General features: G+C 42.0%; 1 protein-coding gene across 4 annotated transcripts in view; it reads right to left on the bottom strand.

Annotated features, from left to right (window-relative positions):
• The window catches only part of SLC2A9 (solute carrier family 2 member 9), an 89187-nt gene continuing 67025 nt past the window's right edge, over window positions 1-22162 (bottom strand). For all 4 annotated transcript variants that reach the window (XM_083460712.1, XM_083460710.1, XM_083460711.1 and 1 more), the window contains 5 exons: window positions 19995-20105; window positions 17053-17154; window positions 14649-14724; window positions 8628-8755; window positions 1-3208 (listed from right to left, as the gene is read on the bottom strand). In XM_083460712.1, coding sequence (XP_083316838.1) covers window positions 2954-3208; window positions 8628-8755; window positions 14649-14724; window positions 17053-17154; window positions 19995-20105 — 672 coding nt within the window. In that variant the 3' untranslated portion in view covers window positions 1-2953. The remainder of the gene's footprint in view (window positions 3209-8627; window positions 8756-14648; window positions 14725-17052; window positions 17155-19994; window positions 20106-22162) is intronic.

The following is a 22162-nucleotide window of genomic DNA, read 5'->3' as shown; positions in this document are numbered from 1 at the left end:
AAAATTAGCAGCTATACTTTAATGTTTTCTGGATTACAGTCATATAATAACCTGAATCATACATGTAATATTGATCAAATAAAAATATTGACCCAGTCATTTTTGGGCTCCAGTGCTACGGTAGCCTGGAAGCTAAGGAACAGAGAAAAATCAAAAACCTGAACGGGCAGAATCCCGTCTGCTCAAAATGCAAGTCTTACCGAGTGAAATGGTGCTTACTTACATGTAAGCAGAGATGTAGGACTGTAGCCTTTCAGAATTTTGCGAAAGATAACCGAACATAAAAAACAAACATTCATTGGTTCCATTGTGGTCTATTAAGCACACCCGACAAGAATACCCACAACACATTCGTCCCTTTTTGTTGAAGTTACGTCAGCAAAAGAGTAAAACCAAGTAAAGCTGCAGGCTGCCTACTCCACAGGAACAGGATGAGACCTTAGAAGGTTCTTTATAGATATTGGGTATTTCCAGCATACCCAAAAATTGAACATAGCTGAAATGTGTAGCAAAATGAGTAACAATGATTATTATTGGGAGCCTGTGAAACTCTTGCTGGGTGACCTTGGGCAAGTCACACTTCTCTGAAGTCTCTCAGCCCCACTCACCTCACAGAGTGTTTGTTGTGGGGGAGGAAGGGAAAGGAGATTGTGAGCCGCTTTGAGACTCCCTAGGGTAGTGATAAAGTGGGATATCAAATCCAAACTCTTCTTCTTCTCCCCCCCCCCCCTTAATTATCCGGACTGCTGCCTGGTACTACCTGGTCAACTCTAGGGCAATATGTGGGGAGGGAGCATTCACAGGGAAGTACAGAGTTTGACAAGGTACGGAACCTTGCTTTAATCTAGCTTCCCCACAACTATGGGGAAACAAAACAATTAATTTGACCTGGAGGAAAAATGGCTTTCCCCGGACCACCAGCATACCCAGTACAAGACTGCCAGTTGAGTCTGGTAAGGGAATCATCTAATGTTGGTAACTGATGCTGAAGTTGGCAAGGCCAGCACAGCACCAACACCCATTAAAAGTTGGGCAGCTGCCCAAAGCTTTGGGAAATTGAAGGATCTGCTGCAAGCCCTTACCTGCCAGCTCCACTTCTCTTGGGAGAACAGGTCTGTTAGTCTTTAGGGAACTGAAAAGGATGCTACACACTGGTTTCAACGGAGGCTTATCTATTACCCAGATAAGTTATTTTTACCATTGATCTTACCCCTCAATAGAATTGCTGTATTACAAAACCTAATTACCCCAGTGGCCTTAAATGGATGCAGGTATCTTAATATATTGGACACACATTTCTAATCAAGGCCCCAACCTAGTCATGCTGGGGCTGTTTTGAACTCTCAAGGCTCAAGGCATACCAGGCCCCAGTATATGAAAAAGCCCAGCACTGACAACACACACACTCGAAAAACAACCATAGATGGATGGAATGAAGTTCCAGCTCCAATCAGCAGTACTTTTCAAACAGGATGAATCTACTACCATCATCCTAGTTTTATATCAATATGATTCAAAGGAAGACAACAATACAATTGAACGTAAAAAAAATCAGAAGTCTTTCTCTCTCATATACAAACCACTTCCTTGGCAATGCTATTTCAGGCTAGGGACTCACCTTTCATCTAGACAAGGCACCTATTATGGCACCTTTCTTCTGAAATGCTGGGCTTCTTAGATTTTGTGTCTGTTATCAAGCTTAATATATGATCTGAGAAATTCACAAAGCCTAAATCAGATACACCGCAATCATGGACTATTTACATGATTAAACCTGGACTGGCTCAGGCTGAAGATAAGTGCACACGCTATACATTGTTGGTTAGATTTCAAAATATATACAGATTCAGTTGGTTTTATTTACAAAACAGCTGCCACTTCATGAAAACTAGTCTGATACACTAAAAGTTCTAATCTGGCTTGAATAAAAATAGCCCACAAAAGCAGAGTGGGGCCCTGATTTCGTTTAAAAGTAGGAAATGACACGGATTAAGCAGGTGGTAAAAAACCTGAGATTCAAATAATTCCTTAAACATGAACTTGGGTGTAAGAGTCCCAAGAAATCCTTAGCATGCACAGTGCATATAAAGTCACCTGTTTAACAGTTCTTCTTTGAACACGACTACAAGCTCAATCAAGGAGGTGAGCAGCTGTTGATCAGATTGTGTACCATCAACATGGGAAATGTCACTTTTCCCTTAATGGAAGCACCAAAGTAACTTTGCACCTACAGGACTTCTTTGGGAATTACTTTCAGAGTAGCTGATCTCCCCACAGAACACGCAGCTCCACACTATAGAGAGGCAGCAGGAAGCTACTAGCTGCAGCTACCAGCCTCCAGTAGCCAGGCAGCCAGTTCTCATAGATCAAATTAATCCTTGTCTAGTGCCTTTGAAGCTTCCACTACAGCAGATTCTGCTCCTTCAGATTTTGAGGGGACACTGGAAAAATTACCAGGAAACATTCAAAGGCTTCTTGCCCCAGAAGTGGCAAGTAAGTGGCCAGGTCCAGCGGACAGTATCAGCAGCAAGGAAGCAGAGTGGTGAGTGACTCCTAAAAGGGCCCCCTGTGGCAAACTGCAGAGCCTGGAGCAAGAATGATGGACCCAGCCTCCTACCGCTGATAAGCAAGGAAGGTCCGAAACTGCAGCCAATTGGAAATTCTGATGGGCCCTTTGATCAACTGCTTCCCACTCACCACCCTCTGCCTCAGAAAACAATTATCCGTTTTGAATTTGCATACATTTAAACGAATCAATGACCAGTTTCACTTCCTTGAGCAACCCTCCTCTCCATTATTTCCTTCTGTTAATTTTGAATTATACTTTGCCATCTCCTGTACCACAGATCAACCCTGGTTATGACCACATTGAGATCAAAAAATTTTCTAGGCTGAAGGAATGATTGTGGTGACCAAAACATAAGAGGCAAAAATATTCCTATTAAAAATAATTTTAGACTATCCTGTTTTTGGACTCTCCATTTTCCAGAGTAGAAGACAAGTTGTGTTCTTGTTCTTGCATTGATTTGCTCTTGGCTTCAAACTGGTCCATTTCACGGATTTCTAAAGGCACCTTCTTCCTGGCAAATGCCTGGTTGATTTCAGCAAGAGTCTTGTTTTTTGTTTCAGGCAGAACAAAGAAAAGGAAAGTGGCACCAGCAAGACAGACGACAGCAAACACCAGGAAACAGTATGTCTGCAAACCTTTCTGAAAAAACAAAGCAAAACGGACACACCACCAGCATTACTAATAGCACAAAAACAACAAACAGAAATCATTTTGAGAACATGTGAGGGGTACAATATAAAGAAAAGAGCACTTCCTTTTTTAATTAACAAGGAGCCACCCCTACACCTCAAGTCTGGGATTAGAGCTTGTAGCGCAGAGACCTCGACTCTAGAAAAGGTTCAGCCCCAGCTTCCTCTCATTTTAGAAACAGAGTCCTGTCAAAAGCCATGAGGCTCTTAGCAACAAGACCTATAGAAAATCACCCAGGAGTGAACTAAAAGGTAATTAATGCAACTAGTTTGAAATAGCTGTCGTTATTATCAACCACTGACTGGTACAAGCCATGCTCTTTTAAAACATGAATAATTCAATTATGAAGGAACCAACCAGGCAAGGCTTCAAGCAAGGGCAATCGGAGAATATTCTGGGGCACACTAAGGTTTGCCACTGAGTTAACAGCCAACAGCGTGCCACAACAAATCACAGCTGCCTTCCACTTATGAGATGCACAGCTGCAGGGAAATATTCCAGTTTTGCCACCCTATTTAGCAGTGGCTAAGGGGGAAAACTTCAATTATTTTTGGGGTGAAGTAACATTTGGGATGTGTGTGAAAATTACCAGTGCCCTCCTGATCCTTCATGCTGCCAGCTGACATTTCAAAAATCCCCACAATGCCCTGGAACAATGTGAGGTCATGTCAGCTTTTTATTCTCTTAGGTTGTATCCAATGCTGCGCAGTGCCAGGTAGCTCACTGGGGCAAGACGGTTTGAGCATATGACACCGAAACTGGTCCAATTGCACTGACTGCCAATTAGTTTCCAGGCCCAGTTCACAGTGCTGGTTTTCACCTATAAAGCCTTAACAATTCAGGACCACAATACCTCTGCCCATATGGATCCTGTGATCAACATCTGAGGCCTTTCTTTGTGTGCCTCCTCTGCATGAGGTCCAGAGAGTGGCAACCCAAGAACGGGCCTTTTCTGCAGTGGCTCCCCACTTGAGGGATGCTCACCCCATAGAGGCCCACCAGGCACCTTCACTGCAGATCTTTAGGCACCGGCAAATGCACTCCTCTTCTCCCAGGCCTTTGGCTAATTAAGCAACGGCCTTTTATGTGTGTGGCGGTGGGGTTATTGTTATTGTTTGTTATTATGCTACGTATTTCTATGTTAATTTTATACTGTAAACTGCCCTGTGATCCTTGGATCAAGGGCAGTATTTAAAATAAATGAATAAATGATGATGATAATAATGAGTGAGAGTCCACTCACAAAATGAAATGTCTCCCTCCCTGTCCTTTTCTTGCAGTGTCCCGCCCCCCCCCCAAATCTGTTCTGGAGGATGCCCCAACCCACTGGAGCAGATTTTGAAGGTGCACACAGAGGAGGAGGAGGTCGACAATGAGAGAAAGACGTCCCATCACATGAATGAAAGCCTGTCCCACTCCAACTATGGCAGTGACGGATACAACCCTCTGCTGGCAATTTTATGTTATCGGCTGCCTCAGGGGCCTGATTTTAGGTAGATCTGTGCAGGTGTTGAAGTTGCTGCTGTGAGCGTGCATTTTAAGCCTGTCTATAAGTAGTGCAGATGTAGCTGACACAGAAAGTCAAAGAGTTACACAGTTTATCCCACCACTATGTGGTATACAGCACATTTCTGCATCACGCTGACTGTGCGAGACTGAAGGAACAAGACTCCTGGTCCTCCCCCCTGAAGGAAAGAGAGTCCTGGTCCATTAATACATTGGGGGAAGTCCTTCCTGAAATTCCCTAGAGAGCATTTGCATCTGACGCTCTTAGAATCACTGTCCAATTGTGTGGTGGTGGTAGGAACTAGGGAGAGGGCAATTTATAAAGCGTTGGCAAGGGAGATGTTCTGTCTCTGTAACCAGATTTGTCATCCTCAAAATGTTCCACACTACAGCTGACAGAATGTTCTACCCATGCTGAAATACAGCAACGAGCACGGAACTACATTAATTAAGGCAGCAATCCCTTGAAAAGAGTAGGACTTGCTTCCGAAACACGCATAAGACTTCGCGGCAAAATACAATCACACTGGCAGTGCTACTTTCGCAAGTTTATGGAATTACAAACTTTTAGGAAACTGACCAAATGTAGCAAAGATCCTTGGAGGCTCCTTGCATTCTTTTCATAATTCACAGGGGGGGGGGGGAGTGGATAACCTGCTTCCTTTTTGCAAAATGAAAGTAATATTTAAAGCAAAATTCACCCACTTTTTAAAATAGCAGATTTCAGCAGTGAGCATCTGCTGCTAAAGGCGCCTGATTACTCATGCCTGGACGGTGTTCCATTTGCTATGGACTATAATTTGCAGGGCCAGACCTTTAGAGACCCTAAGCGCTGAAAATATGATGGTGTCCCCATATAAAATTAAACATAAAACAATACTAAACCAGAAAATAAAATTACGTAGTAGAATGTAAGAAAGTCAAAGTTCTGTTTTTTGCCCATGAGGATTAGTTTGATGCATTTTTTGAAAATGAAAAATATAATTATGTCAAAAACAATCTCCTCAATTTTTTGGTGCCGCTGCTTTGCTGGCGCCCTAAGCATGTGCTGTTACTGGGCAATCCAGCGCTGTCTACATGGCAAAAAGGGGAAGAGAAACACATTCAAATGCACTTCTTCACTTTCAGGGAAAGAAAATATCTCAATAAAGAAATCCTGCGGTGGATGAGAGAAGAAAACATGTGCAGAAAATGAGGTGTGAAGCAAGCTGTTAGTGCTTGGAGACAGATCAATAATAATGCAGAATTATAAAACAATGCAAAAACCACACTGTTATTTAGCATGTATATCCTGCTCTTCTGCACTTATACAAAAAGAATAAGCAGAAATGTTAATGTGTCTATTTAATGGACTGTATATTTTTGTATAGGGACGCGGGTGTCGCTGTGGGTAAAAGCCTCAGCGCCTAGGGCTTGCCGATCGAAAGGTTGGCGGTTCGAATCCCCGCAGCGGGGTGCGCTCCCGCTGCTCGGTCACAGCGCCTGCCCACCTAGCAGTTCGAAAGCACCCCTAAGTGCAAGTAGATAAATAGGTACCGCTTTCTAGCGGGAAGGTAAACGGCGTTTCCGTGTGCGGCTCTGGCTCGCCAGAGTAGCTTCGTCACGCTGGCCACGTGACCCGGAAGTGTCTGCGGACAGTGCTGGCCCCTGGCCTCTTGAGTGAGATGGGCGCACAACCCTAGAGTCTGTCAAGACTGGCCCATACGGGCAGGGGTACCTTTACCTTTACCTTTATATTTTTGTATTGCACTTGCTCTTACTTCACCTTCTGACCAAACTATGCAGTTTCAAAGACTCGCTTGTGAAGGAAGGCCAAGAGATACCCAGAATCCATAGAACAGGTGCCCTCACAAACCAGGGTTCCTGCTGCCATCTAATGATGAGAGACTGAGCCTATTTAACTCCTTGTTGGCATATGGAGACTTAAAAAAACAACAATCACATCAGGAACATAATGATGTGAACTGCCCCTTTATTTATCTGACCATTAACACTGTGTTTTGGCAGGTAACCAGTTTGAGGGGCTGAAACTCGCCATGTTGACACATTTTCAGAAAGAGACTGAAATACATTTGTGACTATGAGCTCATGCTAAACTCTGATCCTTTGATTTTCATAGATGCTCAGCCCATCTCTTCACTGCCCACATGCATCAGGATCAAAAGAGCCTTTATGCCTTGGGCAGATACACCTTTAAGCAGGATACCAAAGAAATGTAAATATTCACTAGTTCATGAGACCTGAGAGTCCCTGGAATGTACTGTCAGGATTCATCACATCAGTTTCGATCTCAGCACAAGCTGAGCCTATGTATTGTTAGCAAGAAGCTCCACCGTTAGTGGATCCAAGAAGATCTGGAAAACTGACTTATCACAATTCCTCTCTCTCTCTTCTGAATAAGAGCTGGGTCAACATGCCAAAATGAATCCTAATTGCATGTAGGTATAAAAATATTTAATTGTTTTACTTTTGAAAAACAGAACCCGGGGATGGGTGCTTCTTCTGTCTTGTGTCAAAACTCTGCTCTTAATAACTGGGTTTAATCTCAGCAAATTTAAGATATGCTACTTGGGTTTATGCCCTCCTTATCTGATAGGGATGACAATGTGTATCTGATGCGCAGGACTGGCCCAAGACATTTTGGCACCTGAGACAAACCACAAAAGCAGTCCCCCAGCAGGAAAGAAGCGCTGAGCGAAGATCTATATCAGGAACGGAGGGCGGGGGAATAAAATCAACCTTTATGTGATGGTTGAAGTGGGAATCAAAGGTTGTTGCCGTGGGGAAAAGGGCCCAGGAGACCCTGGAGGTCAGCCCCCAACATTTCCTCCCTAGGGGTGGAAAGAGACCAGTAGCACCTCCTTTTTCCCGACAGACAACTGTAGAGGCGGCGTTGGGAAGGAGGCTGATCCAGTCTGCAATGCCGGTGATGTGTTCTTTGGAAGCCAGATCAGCTGCCCCCATGGATCCTGCCACCTGAGGCAGTCGTCTCCCCTTGCCCTGTTTAGGGAAGCTTTTAATAGACTATTGTATTTTAATATTCTGTTGGAAGCCGCCCAGAGTGGCTGGGGAAACACAGCCAGATGAGCGGGGTATAAATAATAAATTGTTGTTGTTGTTGTTGTTGGCCCTGCTTATCTGATGCTGACATGTGTTCCTTCTGTGGGGTGATCACAATCCACCTTCCTCCACCCCAAGAAGCAGCCATGCATGGAGCTGTGGAGCTCAAGGAGCTGATTTGAAGTATATTTAACACTATTGTCCAACAGTAGAACAGATTTGAAGTAATCCATAAGACGTCCTTAAGGGCATTAACTCAATGAATTAATTGTACTTTTCCCCCACTGAAATCAGCGGGTCTTATATTTTGTCTAATTTGCCTTATTGATTTCAATTAAACCTAAGTTTGGATCCAGTCCTTTGTCACACACATCCAAGTATTCTGTGCAGCCATAAGGACTAGACACTTTAAAAACAGTACTAACACTTGAACAACAGTGTCCAATATTTGGGAAAGGAATGAAAAAGGCTGGCCACCTCCTTTACTCTACTTGGCAACATACAGAAGCTACAAACGTGGTAAATTTAAATCATCCTCCCTTGTGGAGGCTGAGCTGAATCAGCGGTGAATCTGTTCAGGGCATCTTCGCTTTCCTTTAGACTTTTTAGACCTGCTGCCTTTAAAAGCTGCAGGGCTGGGACTACAAACAACGGGACAAAAGAAGGCCAGTGCTACCTTGTATGGGTTTGGATTTGGTTTCATTCATTATCCAAAAGTCTTTGGGTTTATGGTGAGAATTAAGGCACTTTCCATTTCTGGCAACAGTCCAAACAGCTAAGTTAATGTTAAGACTGCTCATACCTGAATGTAAGGGAAAAGAAGTCCAACAGCAAAGTTACAGAGCCAGTTTGTTATCCCAGCAATCATGAATGCAGCGGGCCTTTGAGACTGAGCGAAGAACTCTCCCGTAAGGACAAATGGGATCCCACCTGCAACAAAAAAGACAAGGGTACGCTGATCGGTAAATAAAACCCCCCACAAATTTTCATGTTTCAGCTCACCATCTCTGACTTCTTTTCACTAAAATACATTAGTAATAGGCTTGGCATTGGTGCAGAAACAGTATCATATATATCCCACATGCGTGGTCTGAACAAAGGGCCATCAGAATGGCTAACAAAACACCTTAAATCATATTAAGACTGTTGCATTGGGGGCTAAAAATACTAGCTAAAAATCTAAAGCAGTAGTGTAGTTTCAAAATGACATGTAAGGAAAACTGAGATCCTTCCCATCTTAGGCTCCTCTAGCCCTGCTGAGGCCCTCCTCTTCTAGAACCAGCTGAGAACATTAAAACTTTGATTCCACAGTACGTAATGTAAATTTGGGGAAAATATGTTTAGGACTGCAGCATTCAGGCAACAAAGCTTCCCTTTTACATAGCCACTTCTGGGCCTGCCCCAAGAGGTGGGGTTGCGGGCTTCACGCCCACCCCCCCACGTGAGCGGGGGCTGGTTTCAGCCCCCGCGAGAGCAGAGAAATCCCGGCCGTGTCTGCCCTATTTAGGGCCGGTGCAGAGGGGGCTCGCCCTCTTTTCGCCGGCTAGCCCCACGTTTTCCCACCCTCCCTCCCTTTAGGTAGGCTTTAGGTAGGTCTCTGACTTTGCTATGGACTTCGGTCTGTCGCCACATGGGGCATGGTAGGAATTTTTCCCAATTGGCAATTTATAGCCATTTGGTTTTTCGCCTACCTCGTAGCAACTCGTCACAACTCTTCGGCATTGGCGGTAGGCATTGGTAAGAAGGGGTTAAGAGGATGTGTGGGGGGGGAGGAACGCCATCACCTCCCCCCAGTGAGCGAAGGGTGGTCCGTTAAAGGACTCCGGGGGGCGTGGCCCTGTCCGAAGCCTATGGAGGTGAGGGCCAAAGGCACGCCCCAGAGCGGTGACCCGGGGGAGCTCTTAGTCGACGTGCCTCGGCGGGACACTCCCCCGATTTAGTGTTAACCCTTCCCCGTGTCTCCAGCAAATGGGCTGGAGCCGGATAGTCGTTAGGACCAATGCCTAAGCCAATGCCTCTCATTCCTGAATTCAATAAAGTTGTGGCCTAATTCGCCCATTTAACCTTAAACTATGGTGTCTCGTGTCTTTATTTATCCTGGTGGGGGGCGGGAACTCGCCACGCAATGCAATATCACACATCAACTGTCAAAATAGGGTAAAATTTGTAAAACAATGCGTAGCTGAGCATGATGAAAGTGCCTTCTGAATGGGCTAACTGCCTTAGGGCTGAGGTCTTGTCTTCCCTGAATTTGACACCTCATTTGTCCATTTTTTTGGAGGATAGCAGGGAAAGTCTTAGAGTCCTTTCACTGCCTTCACAGGCTACAGCAGCAGTGGTTCCATCTCTCATTCTCTCCCCACCCCCTTAACAATTTGTTGCTGCTGTTTGCAGCAGCTGCTTGTCAGGGGGTCGTTCGGAGGAGGCTTCTACAGGGAAAATGGAGACTGTAATGGGGGCGGCGGCTCCTCCCCCTGAATGCTTCACAGAACGATGCTATTTCATGATGTAGTTCTCTGATTTCAGGAGCATTCAGCTGGCCATTGAGTGGGGCAAAGAGATCTGCTGCCCCTACAACCAGGAGCTAAAGTAAGTTTAAAAAGAGGAACTGTTGCTGCTGCCAGGTGCAAAAGTAAGGAATTGTAAGGAATGCAATGAAATATTTCAACCCCGAATTCAAAGTCCCCTCTTTTTCCTCCCCTCCCCCCACTTCAAATTTTGAGCTGAAAGTTCTGCTTGGAGAGCTTTCGGTTCAGCTTCACTTAGTGCCATTTTGCCAAGGTAAATGGAGAATCTTACTATACATCATATACAGGAATATGTCAAAATGCCTTTTTCCCTATCTAACCAAAGGCTGAACTTCCTTCTCACATGTCTATCGGTGACCTTCATTAGGTTTTCTCTTCCTTTGTTTCATTCCTACCACCTACTAGCTTGAAACACACACACACACACACACACACACACACACACACACACACACACTTTTCAATGATTACATAAGGATTACATATTATAAGTTCCAATTGCAATAACTGCAGTCTCCACAGTGTCGATTATTAGGGTGGGTGATACTGATTCACCATTCTTCTAAATTACGCGGTCTCCCACTCAAAATGAGCCACATATGATCATTAGATCAAGAGGTTTGTGCAGACACATTTTTAAAAGCTAAAACACTTCTTTCTTTCTTTAATTTTGTTCCAATCATTGGAAAGTACAGCGGAAAGCTCTCTTGTAGGAGTCTTATAGCAAGACGGCTTCAAGATGAGTTCACAAAGTTAATGCAGCAAACATAATTATCAGAGTGATTCACTTCAATCACATTGTCTTTTTCAGTATAAAGTTGAGCACAATGGAAAGAGGAACACAAACCGAGGCTTCAAGGAAAGACAATCACGTCAATCAGGCTGCAGCTGTCATAAAAATATCTGATTTTAATTTTACGCCTAAAATTCAAAGCATTAAAAAGACAAATGCACACAGAAGATAAAATGTGCACCATTTCATTTGCTGTTAGCTGCTGGGTAAATTTATTTTAAGATAACATGAAGTTGTATATTTAGTCACTGCGCTGGTTTGCACAACACACTGTGGCTCGTGGTTAGAGAGGAGACAGCTTCACTGCGAGCCTCAGTTGGATTTCACACTATGAGTAAAACATCAGGAAGCAGCAAAACAGCTACAAGTTCCTTTTTGGGAGCTCCCAGGTTCATGTGGTCTTGCTAAGCCAAAGTTTGGTTAGCATGTCATGCAAACCACGTCACTGCAACAGATTTATAAATATCAATATCTGAAATCTGCACATTCATATACAGTGGTACCTCGCAAGACGAAAGAGTTTTTGGTTTTTTGAGTTGCTTCGCAAGACGAATTTCCCAATGGGCTTGCTTCGCAAGACGAAAACGTCTTGCAAGTTTGTTTCCTTTTTCTTAAAACCGTTAATACCGTGCTTCGCAAGACGAAAAATTTGCAAGACGAAAAAACTCGCAGAACAAATTAATTTCGTCTTGCGAGGCCCCACTGTAGTCAAAGATTGGTTCATACATTATCTGAGGCCCTACTTTCTGTGCCTCCTCCCTGAGAGGCAACAAGAGAACCTGCCTTTTCTGTGGTGGCTCCGTTTGTGGAATGCTCTCCCCAGGGTAGCTTGCCTGGTGCCTTCATTACATATCTTTAGGCAAGAAGAAAACATTCCTCTTCAACCAGGCCTGTCGCTGATTAACATTCTATGTCCTTTCAAATGTGTTTGTGGGAGGGGGGAATTATGGGTTTGTTTTCTGTTCTTGTTTTTATTATGCATTTTGTGTTTTTATTTTGTATTTTTATGCTGTGAACTGCCCTGAGATCTTCAGATGAAGGAAGCTATACAAAATAAATAATAATAATAATCATTAAATGATAATAATAGATGATAATAATAATTATTGATCTGCATAATAGTAAGCTCACAGGTGACAGTGAAAACAACCATTATTGATGTATCAAAAAAGAAAAGAGCAGCTTGTCTCATATATCATAGATGTTGTTATGAACTGCTTCCTAATCACTGCATAAGAACCCTGCTAGATAAAGGGACCCCTGACCATTAGGTCCAGTTGTGGCTGACTCTGGGGTTGCGGCGCTCATCTCGCTTTATTGGCTGAGGGAGCCGGTGTACAGCTTCCGGGTCATGTGGCCAGCAGGACTAAGCCGCTTCTGGCGAACCAGAGCAGTGCACGGAAACGCTGTTTACCTTCCCACCAGAGGAAGCACTTTGACGTGCTTCCGAACTGCTAGGTTGGCAGGAGCTGGGACCGAGCAACGGGAGCTCACCCCATCGCGGGGATTTGAACCGCCAACCTTCTGATCAGCAATCCCAAGAGGCTCAGTGGTTTAACCCACAGCGCCACCCGTGTCAGGCCAAAAGCCCATGTTCTCCATATTCTTGTTCCCAGATTAGCCAACCAGATGCCCCCTATAGCAGGCATGTCCAAAGTCCATTTCGGAAAAAATTGTAAAAAAACAACTTGGATCGGCCCTCACGCATGTTCACTTCACCAAATCTGGCCCTCCACTGCTGCCCTATAGGAAGCAAGACCTGAGTGCAACAGCACTCTCCCCATTTATAATTTCCAGTAATTAAGTGGCATATAAATACGTAAGTACCTGCGTGCATGCGTAAATAAATGCGTAAATAAATAAATAAATGCGTAAATAAATAAATAAATAAATAAATAAATAAATATTGTCTTTAACTGTAGAAGTAGAACATTGCCACCATGATTATCAGTGCTTGATAGCCTTATTGCTGTCTAAATCACTTTTAAAGCCATATAACTATGTATTTTCCTTAGCGATAGCTAGTCAAGCAAGAAAAATAGCAAAGTTTTCACTCTGATATATCTCTGCTCAGATTGCTTCAATGTGAGTGCAAAACACATTAGGAAGTTATGACTGACAGAGTTGTAATGGGAGAAAAGTTGTAATGTGCACCAAAATAGACTACCATTTGGAACAAAAGAGAGAAAACTGTATTTGCTTTTTAAAACTATGAAAGTTCTAAACTGTAGCTGGCATTAAATGATAAAATAACTTTCAGTAAGGGATTAAACTGCAGTGTCAAATGTATTTCTGCAGGTTCTATTAGAAAAGTGTAAGCTAACATTAACATGCATACTTTTTGCACCTCAGACCTAAGGTTGTTAATGGTCCAGTTCCTACCCATATAAACTTCAACTACCTAAATGCATAAGAACATAACTCCCTCAAGGGACCCAGACAGACTCCAGGCATTGCTGCTTTTACCAGAACTACAACCAGAGCTGGGTGCAAAATAATCACTTGGAAGATATGAAGCTGCCTTATACCAAGTCAGATCATTGGTTCATCAGGCTTGGTAATCTCTACAATGACTGGCAGTGCTTCCCCAGAGTTTCAGGCAGGGCGGTATTTGGGGGTGAAGCTAGATGCAAATTGATGGTTTGGGGGGAAGAGCCATACTGCCCCCCATGAGGAACTTATAGATACAGATCTACACCTGAGGTCAAAGACTCTCTAACATCCTAATTTAGAAACTATATATAGCCATTTAGTTGCTTTTAACATGTGGTAAGTTCCCTAAAGCATTGCGCTTAGGCTGAAATGGTGGAGTATGAATCCACCTAAACAAGCATGTTGATGATTGCTAAATGAAATTTCCATTGTTAACTGGGAGTCCAAAACCTTTGTCAATCTGGGGCAATTCATCTAGTGATCCACCAGTAGATCTACCTTCTTTCTGTCCAGCCCCAATTTATATCAGATTAAAATTCATCACTGATGTCTTGTGGATTATTCCATGAAGTACATGTAAATTACAGGAGGGTACTCAAGTATGTCTATAAGTAGAACATTGGGTTTAGGAACATTAGATTTTATCTAACACTCTGTGAACAGAGTTCCGCTCATGCAACAGGATTTCGTCTTCCTCTCCTCTCCCCTCCTGCCCCAAAATCTGTTCTAGAAGGTCTCCCAGCCCTCCAGAGCACATTTTGATGGCATGCAGTGGGCTGTAGAGAAGAGGAATTGGAGACAACCCATTGTAAGCTTACAGCTAAGAGAGGGAAGAACCCACAGAGTTAGATCAATGGTGCCTTCCAGTGCTAACCTAGGTAGATGAACGTATCTACAATACACCATACTTCATATTGTCATTATAAACACTGAATTCTCATCTGTTTCACCACTCCCACCCTGATGGACATTCACAGGCTAAAACAGGAAATATACTGCCCCTAATACAACAGACTTCAGCATGAGTGGCTGATAGTTCACTTAAATGCATTTGAAAAAAAAATGTTACCTGGTCCAATACAAAATGATGCAATTATTGCAAGAATGCAGACTATACTGAGGTATCGAAGCCAGACTGCTTGATCCTGAAAAAATACATTGGAGAGGTATTACTAATGTGCAAAGTACTGATTATAATAAGTGCAAACAATCATACAGGTTTTCTGTACTCTTGGATTCTGTAGTCATGCACACAGAAATGAAAGATCTATAGAAAAAGATTACTAAACATATAGTAATAATATACTGGTATGTTTTAAACAGATTTGATATATGTGTCTTCTGTACATTGGTATTTTTATTATCGATTTCTCTATGTTTGTATTTGATTCCTGTTTGGGGGGAAAGATGGGGTATAAATAAATATATAATATTTATAATATATAATAATAAAAAAGATGAACTCCTTGATTTGCAAAGTAACAGGGACCCTAAAGTGTGGTGATAGGAGGTTTATTGTTTCTGTGCCAGCGAATAACTACTCAAAACGGCATTCACAAACTAATACGTTCCTATCATGTCAGAAAGGCATGCATTGCTACAAATAAACCCAGTATATATCATTGGGTTCAAGAACTCTTTCCACTTGACCGCTTACTTCAGTAACAAAAAAGCAGAAAAAATGGAAAGACTGCATGGATCGTTCTAAGTCTCAAAGTAGAGATTCTGGCATCTCAAGTGGTGGGAATGAGTCCCCCAATCTCTGCTGTGCTGCAGTACCACCCATACAGTGGCCAAAGCGGGAAGTATGGCTCTTCAGTCCAGCCATGACCTGAGGAACCAAGAGCAGTCTGCTTGGGTCTAACTCCAGGTTGGGTTCTTCAGCAACTCAATGGACTGAGAACCATATGGATGACCTCGCCTCACCTCCCTCCCCAATCTAGTGCTGGTCGCCAGCCTGTCTTTGACTATAGTTTTTGCCTGTGGCACCTGCCTAATTTGATACATGACCCCATGTCTGCCATTCACCCTGTCTTCTGCCTCTGACCCCCTTGATCTTCTGTCTTTGCTGAAATACAACCCTGTCCAAGAAAGACATTTCAGCTTGGCCTATCTGCTTCTATTTTTAATATATCTGTATCTAAATGAAACAGAACGGCAGCTGATCTGTACTGAATAGTGAGTCTGTTGACGAAGGTGTTAAGCCACACGTGGGGAAGAGCTGTAATTCAGTCATAAAACACATAATGTGCATTTACAAGATCCCATCTTAAATCCTCAGCATCTCTACCTCAAAAGGGTGGCCTGAAAGTGGCCACTCTGGGAGGCTTATCTGGGTGGACTCGGTACAAGGCAACTTACTACATCCATGCTCTGGCTGAAAATGTAGATATGTTCATGTTTGCACACTACTTGAAGCAACTCTTTCCTGGGAAATATGTGTTAACCTTTGTGTGAGGAATGGAGATCATGACTTTGCCTGGAGAAATACAATGTACTGAAAGTTCACCCAAAGCCTGCTGTTTTAACCTGTCAGAATTATAGCTTTCATCAGTTTGAGAGATGCCCTCTGGAGCAAAAGAAGCTGTGCAATAATCGATGCAACAGGAGAGAAACAGATCAGGGATTAAAATGACTTCTACTTAGTTCTGTGACCTCCTTCAGAACCTTCTTTTGACCATTTAAAAAATAGCCACTTGGAAAGTAAATATTAATAATGTCAGGCTCCTGACATTTATAGCAAATAACACATCTTCACATTTTTGAATCAAAATATTTAAAATGAAATTGCCAAAAAGCAACAGGATATCTAGGAGTGATATAATGTTTCAGATACACACATTTAAAACACAGAATTAGGGCTGCTGAAGAATGAATGCTGGACCATGGTTTAGGGACCATGGTTGTGTTGGGAATCATGCATTACCAACATTAACCTCACAATTCAAAGTGAATTGGAGTTCTGCAATCTCTTCAATCAGGGTTAGCAGCAATGCTCACACATAATGCAAGCCAGAATAAAGGAGGATAGGGAGAATGCGTTTGATCTCAGATAGTTTTTACTAATCCTAGTTCAAACAAACCAGAGTTTGGAGAACCAAGGTTAGTTTAAAATAGTATTATATAACTCTAGTTTCCTTTTATACAAATGATTAAGAGGGAAAAGGTTATAGCCCCTCGTTTTTCTCTTACACAAATGGGTAGTGAATGAAATACTTTATTGTTAAATCACATTATCCCTAAACCGTCTCATCTTGAAACCTGCAAGAACAATTTCAGTTGTGAAGCTTTTGTTTTTCTCTTGGCTAAACATAATTTTAAAAGGACAAAAATAACTGACAGTGTAATAGATTCACAGTTAACCCACACATGACTTCAATGTCAAAGTTGCACATTAAAGATCACACACTGTGTACAAGAAAGAGCAATGAGAATGGCCCGATATTTAAGCTGAGCAGGGCAGGTTTACATACCTGTAAAGTCATACACACAGTGAGCATTACAAAGAAGAGGACCATCAAGCCAAACCCCCCAATCAGAAGAGGTCTGCGTCCGAGTCGTTCTATCACTAGGCCCTGAGGAAGAAAAAGAAACAGTGTCTTATTGTCTAACAAAACCAGAGGCATCCTGGATTTACGTGGTCAACTCTTGTAACTCCTCACGGATCAATCTAAGGACAATGGGGATCCATGTCTCTCAGGGAATCCTAAAGACGCTAGGATTAGTCACTTGGATCACAATGCTATACAGTGGTACCTCGAGTTACATACGCTTCAGGTTACATATGCTTCCGGTTACTGACTCCGCTAACCCAGATAGATATAGTACCTCGGGTTAAGAACTTTGCTTCAGGATGAGAACAGAAATCGCGCGGCAGCAGCGGGAGGCCCCATTAGCTAAAGGGGCGCTTCAGGTTAAAAACAGTTTCAGGTTAAGAACAGACCTCTGGAACCAATTAAGTACATAACCAGAGGTACCACTGTACTTTTTCCAACACAAACAAAAACTCTCCAAACTGGAACATATATACCTTTTTTCATATTCCAAGTGTTTTAACTTTCTATATATAAAATGTATGATTAGATCTGGTCTGCTGCATAAGCTGCACTGAAGTGGAATAATGGTTTGTGCCCACCATTTGCAACCTAATTAATATACCATTAAGTCACACTAACAACAGTATTAATATTCTAAATGGTGCTCACCACTGTTTGTCAGAGTGAATTTTCAGAGGCTCTACACACATGGAGCAATGAGGACCTACTTTCTATTACTTTGGCCATTAGGCACACAGTTTTTTTGTTTTATCTGCATGTTTTATATTAGAAACATTTAATTTAACCATGCATTTAGAGAAGTGTCATGAAAGCATAAGAGAGCATTAGGGAGAGTGTCAGCAATTACGGGCATCGGAGCCTCTGCCAGGGGGTCAGTTCACACATGCCTGCACATCACATACACAGAAAACCACATTACATTTTTGGCTCCATGGTAAGTTGGTTGCAACTCCACTTTTAGTGGCCCCTGCAGCACACCCCTCCTATTAAGCATGTGTTCAAGCATTAATTAATTAAAAGTTGAATTAAACGGCGCAGCTTTTTCATTCCTTCTTGCTCCGATGCTCATGACCTCACATTCCATTTTTAGCTTTGCTGCTATGGGAACTTGCCTTCTGTCGGAACTGTATATAATATCAGAGACAACAAAGCAGCAGAATTTTCTGCATGGAAAGGACTAAAAAATGTCAACACAATCAATGGCATCGGCTTCAGTATTTGCTTTGCCTAGCTTTGCTCAGCTGCACTGATCTTACAATTTATTGACAGCAATGAATATGAATTATATTTATCAAGGCTGTTCCTAAGCAGGTCTAGTCAAATGTAGTGCAAAAGCAAGCAAGCTTAGGACTTGGGTAATCACTGAGCAGCCCATTTGAATAAATTCATCAAGGTGATATACGAACATAGAATATGTCTCCCCCCCCCTTGGAGGCTGCAATCCTATGCACCCCGACAGATGAATGAGGCTCACATTTCATTTAGTTGCATAATTGTAGTTGCATAATTCTCTCCCCCCCCTAAAATGAATGAATTAAAAGTACCCAAGGTAAGCAGAGAGAGGTGGACCAGGACGGGGGCTGCTTCGCCTTTTCCCTGCCAGCCGTTTGTCTGCTCAAAATAAGTCCCCACAACATCTTTCATCCTCAGGAAGAAAGCCAGCTGTGTGGCAATTTTGATTGTGACATATTTGTATATTACATGTACACTTTTATTTTTATTTTTTAAAAAATAATTTTAATTGCGTTTTTCACTTAAATCATATTCACATTTTGTTGCATAATTCTATGGCTTAATATATTACTCTGTAAGAGCAACGACCTCCTTCCCTCCCTCTTTCTGACTTCCACATACCTTTCTATATTCTTTGCATTTCTATAATTACTTATTTACCCTTTGTCAAATTATATTTTTTCACCTTATTATCGGTAAATCAGTTCCTTATGTTTACATTACAAAACATTTCAATTCAGGCCTACAAACTTTTTCAAATGCCTACAATTTTCTTTCATATAAAGTATAAATTTGTTCCAGTAAATGTTCACTTTTAAATATATGACATGATCCAGCCAAATTCCATCACTCGTGTAGCATAGTCTTAGGCAGGCTTTCTTACAAGCAAGTCCCAACGTTTTCAGGATTGGAACTGTGAATGTCACTGATTTCAGTGCGGGAAAGTTATTCATATGCTTTTTAAATAAGTAAATGGGTCTGGACTGTGCATCCTTTTAATTGTATATGGTCCCTACATTTTAAAAGTAACTAGTTCTCAATGGTCGTGGTCATTTTCTAACATGAGGCCTTTTGTACCACAGAAAACAATCTCTCTCTCTCTCTCCTCCCTCCCCCTTCCCCCCTCTTTCTCCTTTTGTGGTAACATAGGATAAAATAAACATTGGCCTAAATTCAATACCAAGGAAAAGAACTAAGTGCAAAGACCAAGAACTAAACTTGCAATTCAATCTATAACATATTTATTCACTGTTTACCACCCCCCTACTCTTCTTCCCTGTACTGGATTTTAGATAGTAAGGTTCGCAGTACTGATGAGATGACCCCCAGGACTCATTCCAGCTCTGCAGTTTTGTGATTCTATGAGATACACGCATTAATGGTGCTATTTAAATAAATGAAAAACTAATACAGCAATAAACTAGATTAATCTAATTTATTGAGAACTCATAATGACTGAAGACTTGAAATTTCCTGCATCCCAATCTCTTAAAATATTGAGTAAAGTTGAATAAAGTTTATAAAACATAGCCCTTCTGTCTGCTTTTTACCTGAAAATGTCACATCAAATCGAAAGAGGAGGGAGCTAAAAGGATTCTACAGGGCGCAGAAGACACAGTACTTACGGAGAAAATGGCAGCCAAAATCTCAATCCCTCCTGTGCTTAAAGTAACATATGGGATTATTTCTGAACTCAGTCCAGCTCCCTTGAAAATGTCATTTGTGTAGAACCAAATCTGTAACAAGAAACCATTTTTTCAGTTATTTGATTTCAAAACGGTTTTTAGAATCTAATTAAAATGTAAGACTACATACATTTAATGCCTCAGTAATGATGGACTGGCCAAAGGATGCAAATTACTGTGTTGAGCATCTTGCCCAGTGACATGCAACCGGACGTTAACAGCACAACCCTATGCTCCAATTGTGCTGGAGCACTTTAATAAACCAAATTAGAAACATGCGACTGATTATAATATGTCGAGATTTTGTTGAACATTGTGGTGTTATATAAATACAAGGAGCAGGGTATACCATTGCAACAATGGAAAACATTATGGCAGCCTTCCACCCCACAAAAAAGAAAAGTGCTTTTCTGAGGAAAGAAATCTGAATTTCACACAATGTAGGAGCAGCAACATTTGCTCTCTAAAGTGATCGTCTGGAAAGTCCCTTGACTGTAAATTTAAAGAAGAAGAAATAGTATGCTGATATATTATTTTTCAGTTTACCCTAGTTGGGAGCTCAGGAAATAAGCAAATGGCTAAATCTGGGAAAAGATATATGCAAACAACAGGAAAGTGTTATTGTTTGTGCTGCTTAACACTCTCAGAGCTCCTCCCTAACCCTAAACCTATGATTTATCACCCTCTTCCAACCTAGCCCACAAATTTTCAAAAAACTAACCTCTCCCAGTTACCCAACCATTTATGTTCAGTTCTTTTTGCAACTCTCCACCCTCACAGGGATGCTCCCTCACAGCTTTTTCAAGAGTGCAGAACCCCACATGGAACGCACCAGTTCTACTGAGTCTTTAAACCTGAGTAACTCTTAGAAGGAATCAATACCACTTCATTTCTAGATTCCCCCCCCCTTCTCCATGAAGAAATCTTGCCATAATCCCAGATGTTCCCATTCTATTTCCAGTACTGCAAGTGCAGGACTGGGGGGGGGGGGACACCCTGCCTTGGTTATTTCACTGCACATGGCACTTTTCTATTTCTTGTAAGTATAATTATAAGAAGAGCTGTAAACCGAATAGATGACAAGATAATTCCATATCTTTTCTCAGTAAAGTATCCACAACAAGGAACAGAACAAGCCTGTCATTAGTACTGAAATCCTGCAGTTAGTGGAAAGCTAAACTTTTTGTGGGATGTCTTTTGTAGGTTTATTGAAGGTATGATGAAGTGTGATTTTCATCTTATTCACAGCAGACAGCGAAGAATTTCTCAGTAACATCTAATTAACTCTTAGAAAGATACTGCAAAAAAAAAAAAATCATTACAAATTGCTTTGGAAGGTGCAAAAGGTTTTCCTTTTAAAAAAGATATTACACCCATCATCTGACACAGAGTAATTTTCAAGTTATCCCTTAATGAGATGTGGTCATGCCATCATCCCAGGCAGCTTATTTAGAGAGCAACAGAATTCATTTGGGGTGTTTGATTTCCTCCACAGATGTCAGTCTCTGTGAAAGAATGTTTTCCATGCCTTTCAAAGTGAAGCATGATGGTCCCATTTCATCTGAGCAACATGGACTGGGCAAATGCAATATATTGGGGCTGCCTTGGCTTGGTAGTTATGATGAAAAGAAGGCATCTACTGCATCTAAGAACATAAGAAGAACCTCCTGGATCAGGCCATTAGACCATCTGCTCCAGCATCCTGTTCTCACAGTGGCTGAAAGGAGGGAGACTGGCCAGCCAACAGCTGTTCTGGAATTGCTGGCAGAATAAGACTGAAATCAGCTTGTTAAGTTAGTGATCTGACTTGGACTTGAATTTGCCCTTCAGGAAGTTTAATGGGTCAGGGAGTAAGGCATAACCAGTGAAAAAGAACAAAGATTAAATATTGTAACAGGAAAAATGAGTTAATGCATCTCTCTCACACTCAGTCACATACCAACACAACAACACAACACAACACAACACAACACAACACAACACAACACAACACAACACAACACAACACAACACAACACAACACAACACAACAACACAACACAACACAACACAACACAATACAACAAAACACACCCCTACTTACCTACAAACATTATTACTGAGCTGAA

Source organism: Podarcis liolepis (assembly GCF_965112155.1).
Source record: "Podarcis liolepis genome assembly, chromosome: 9".
NCBI classification, from domain to species: Eukaryota; Metazoa; Chordata; class Lepidosauria; order Squamata; family Lacertidae; genus Podarcis; species Podarcis liolepis.
Note: the sequence above shows the minus strand (reverse complement) of the source record. Positions and strands in the feature narration are given on the sequence as shown.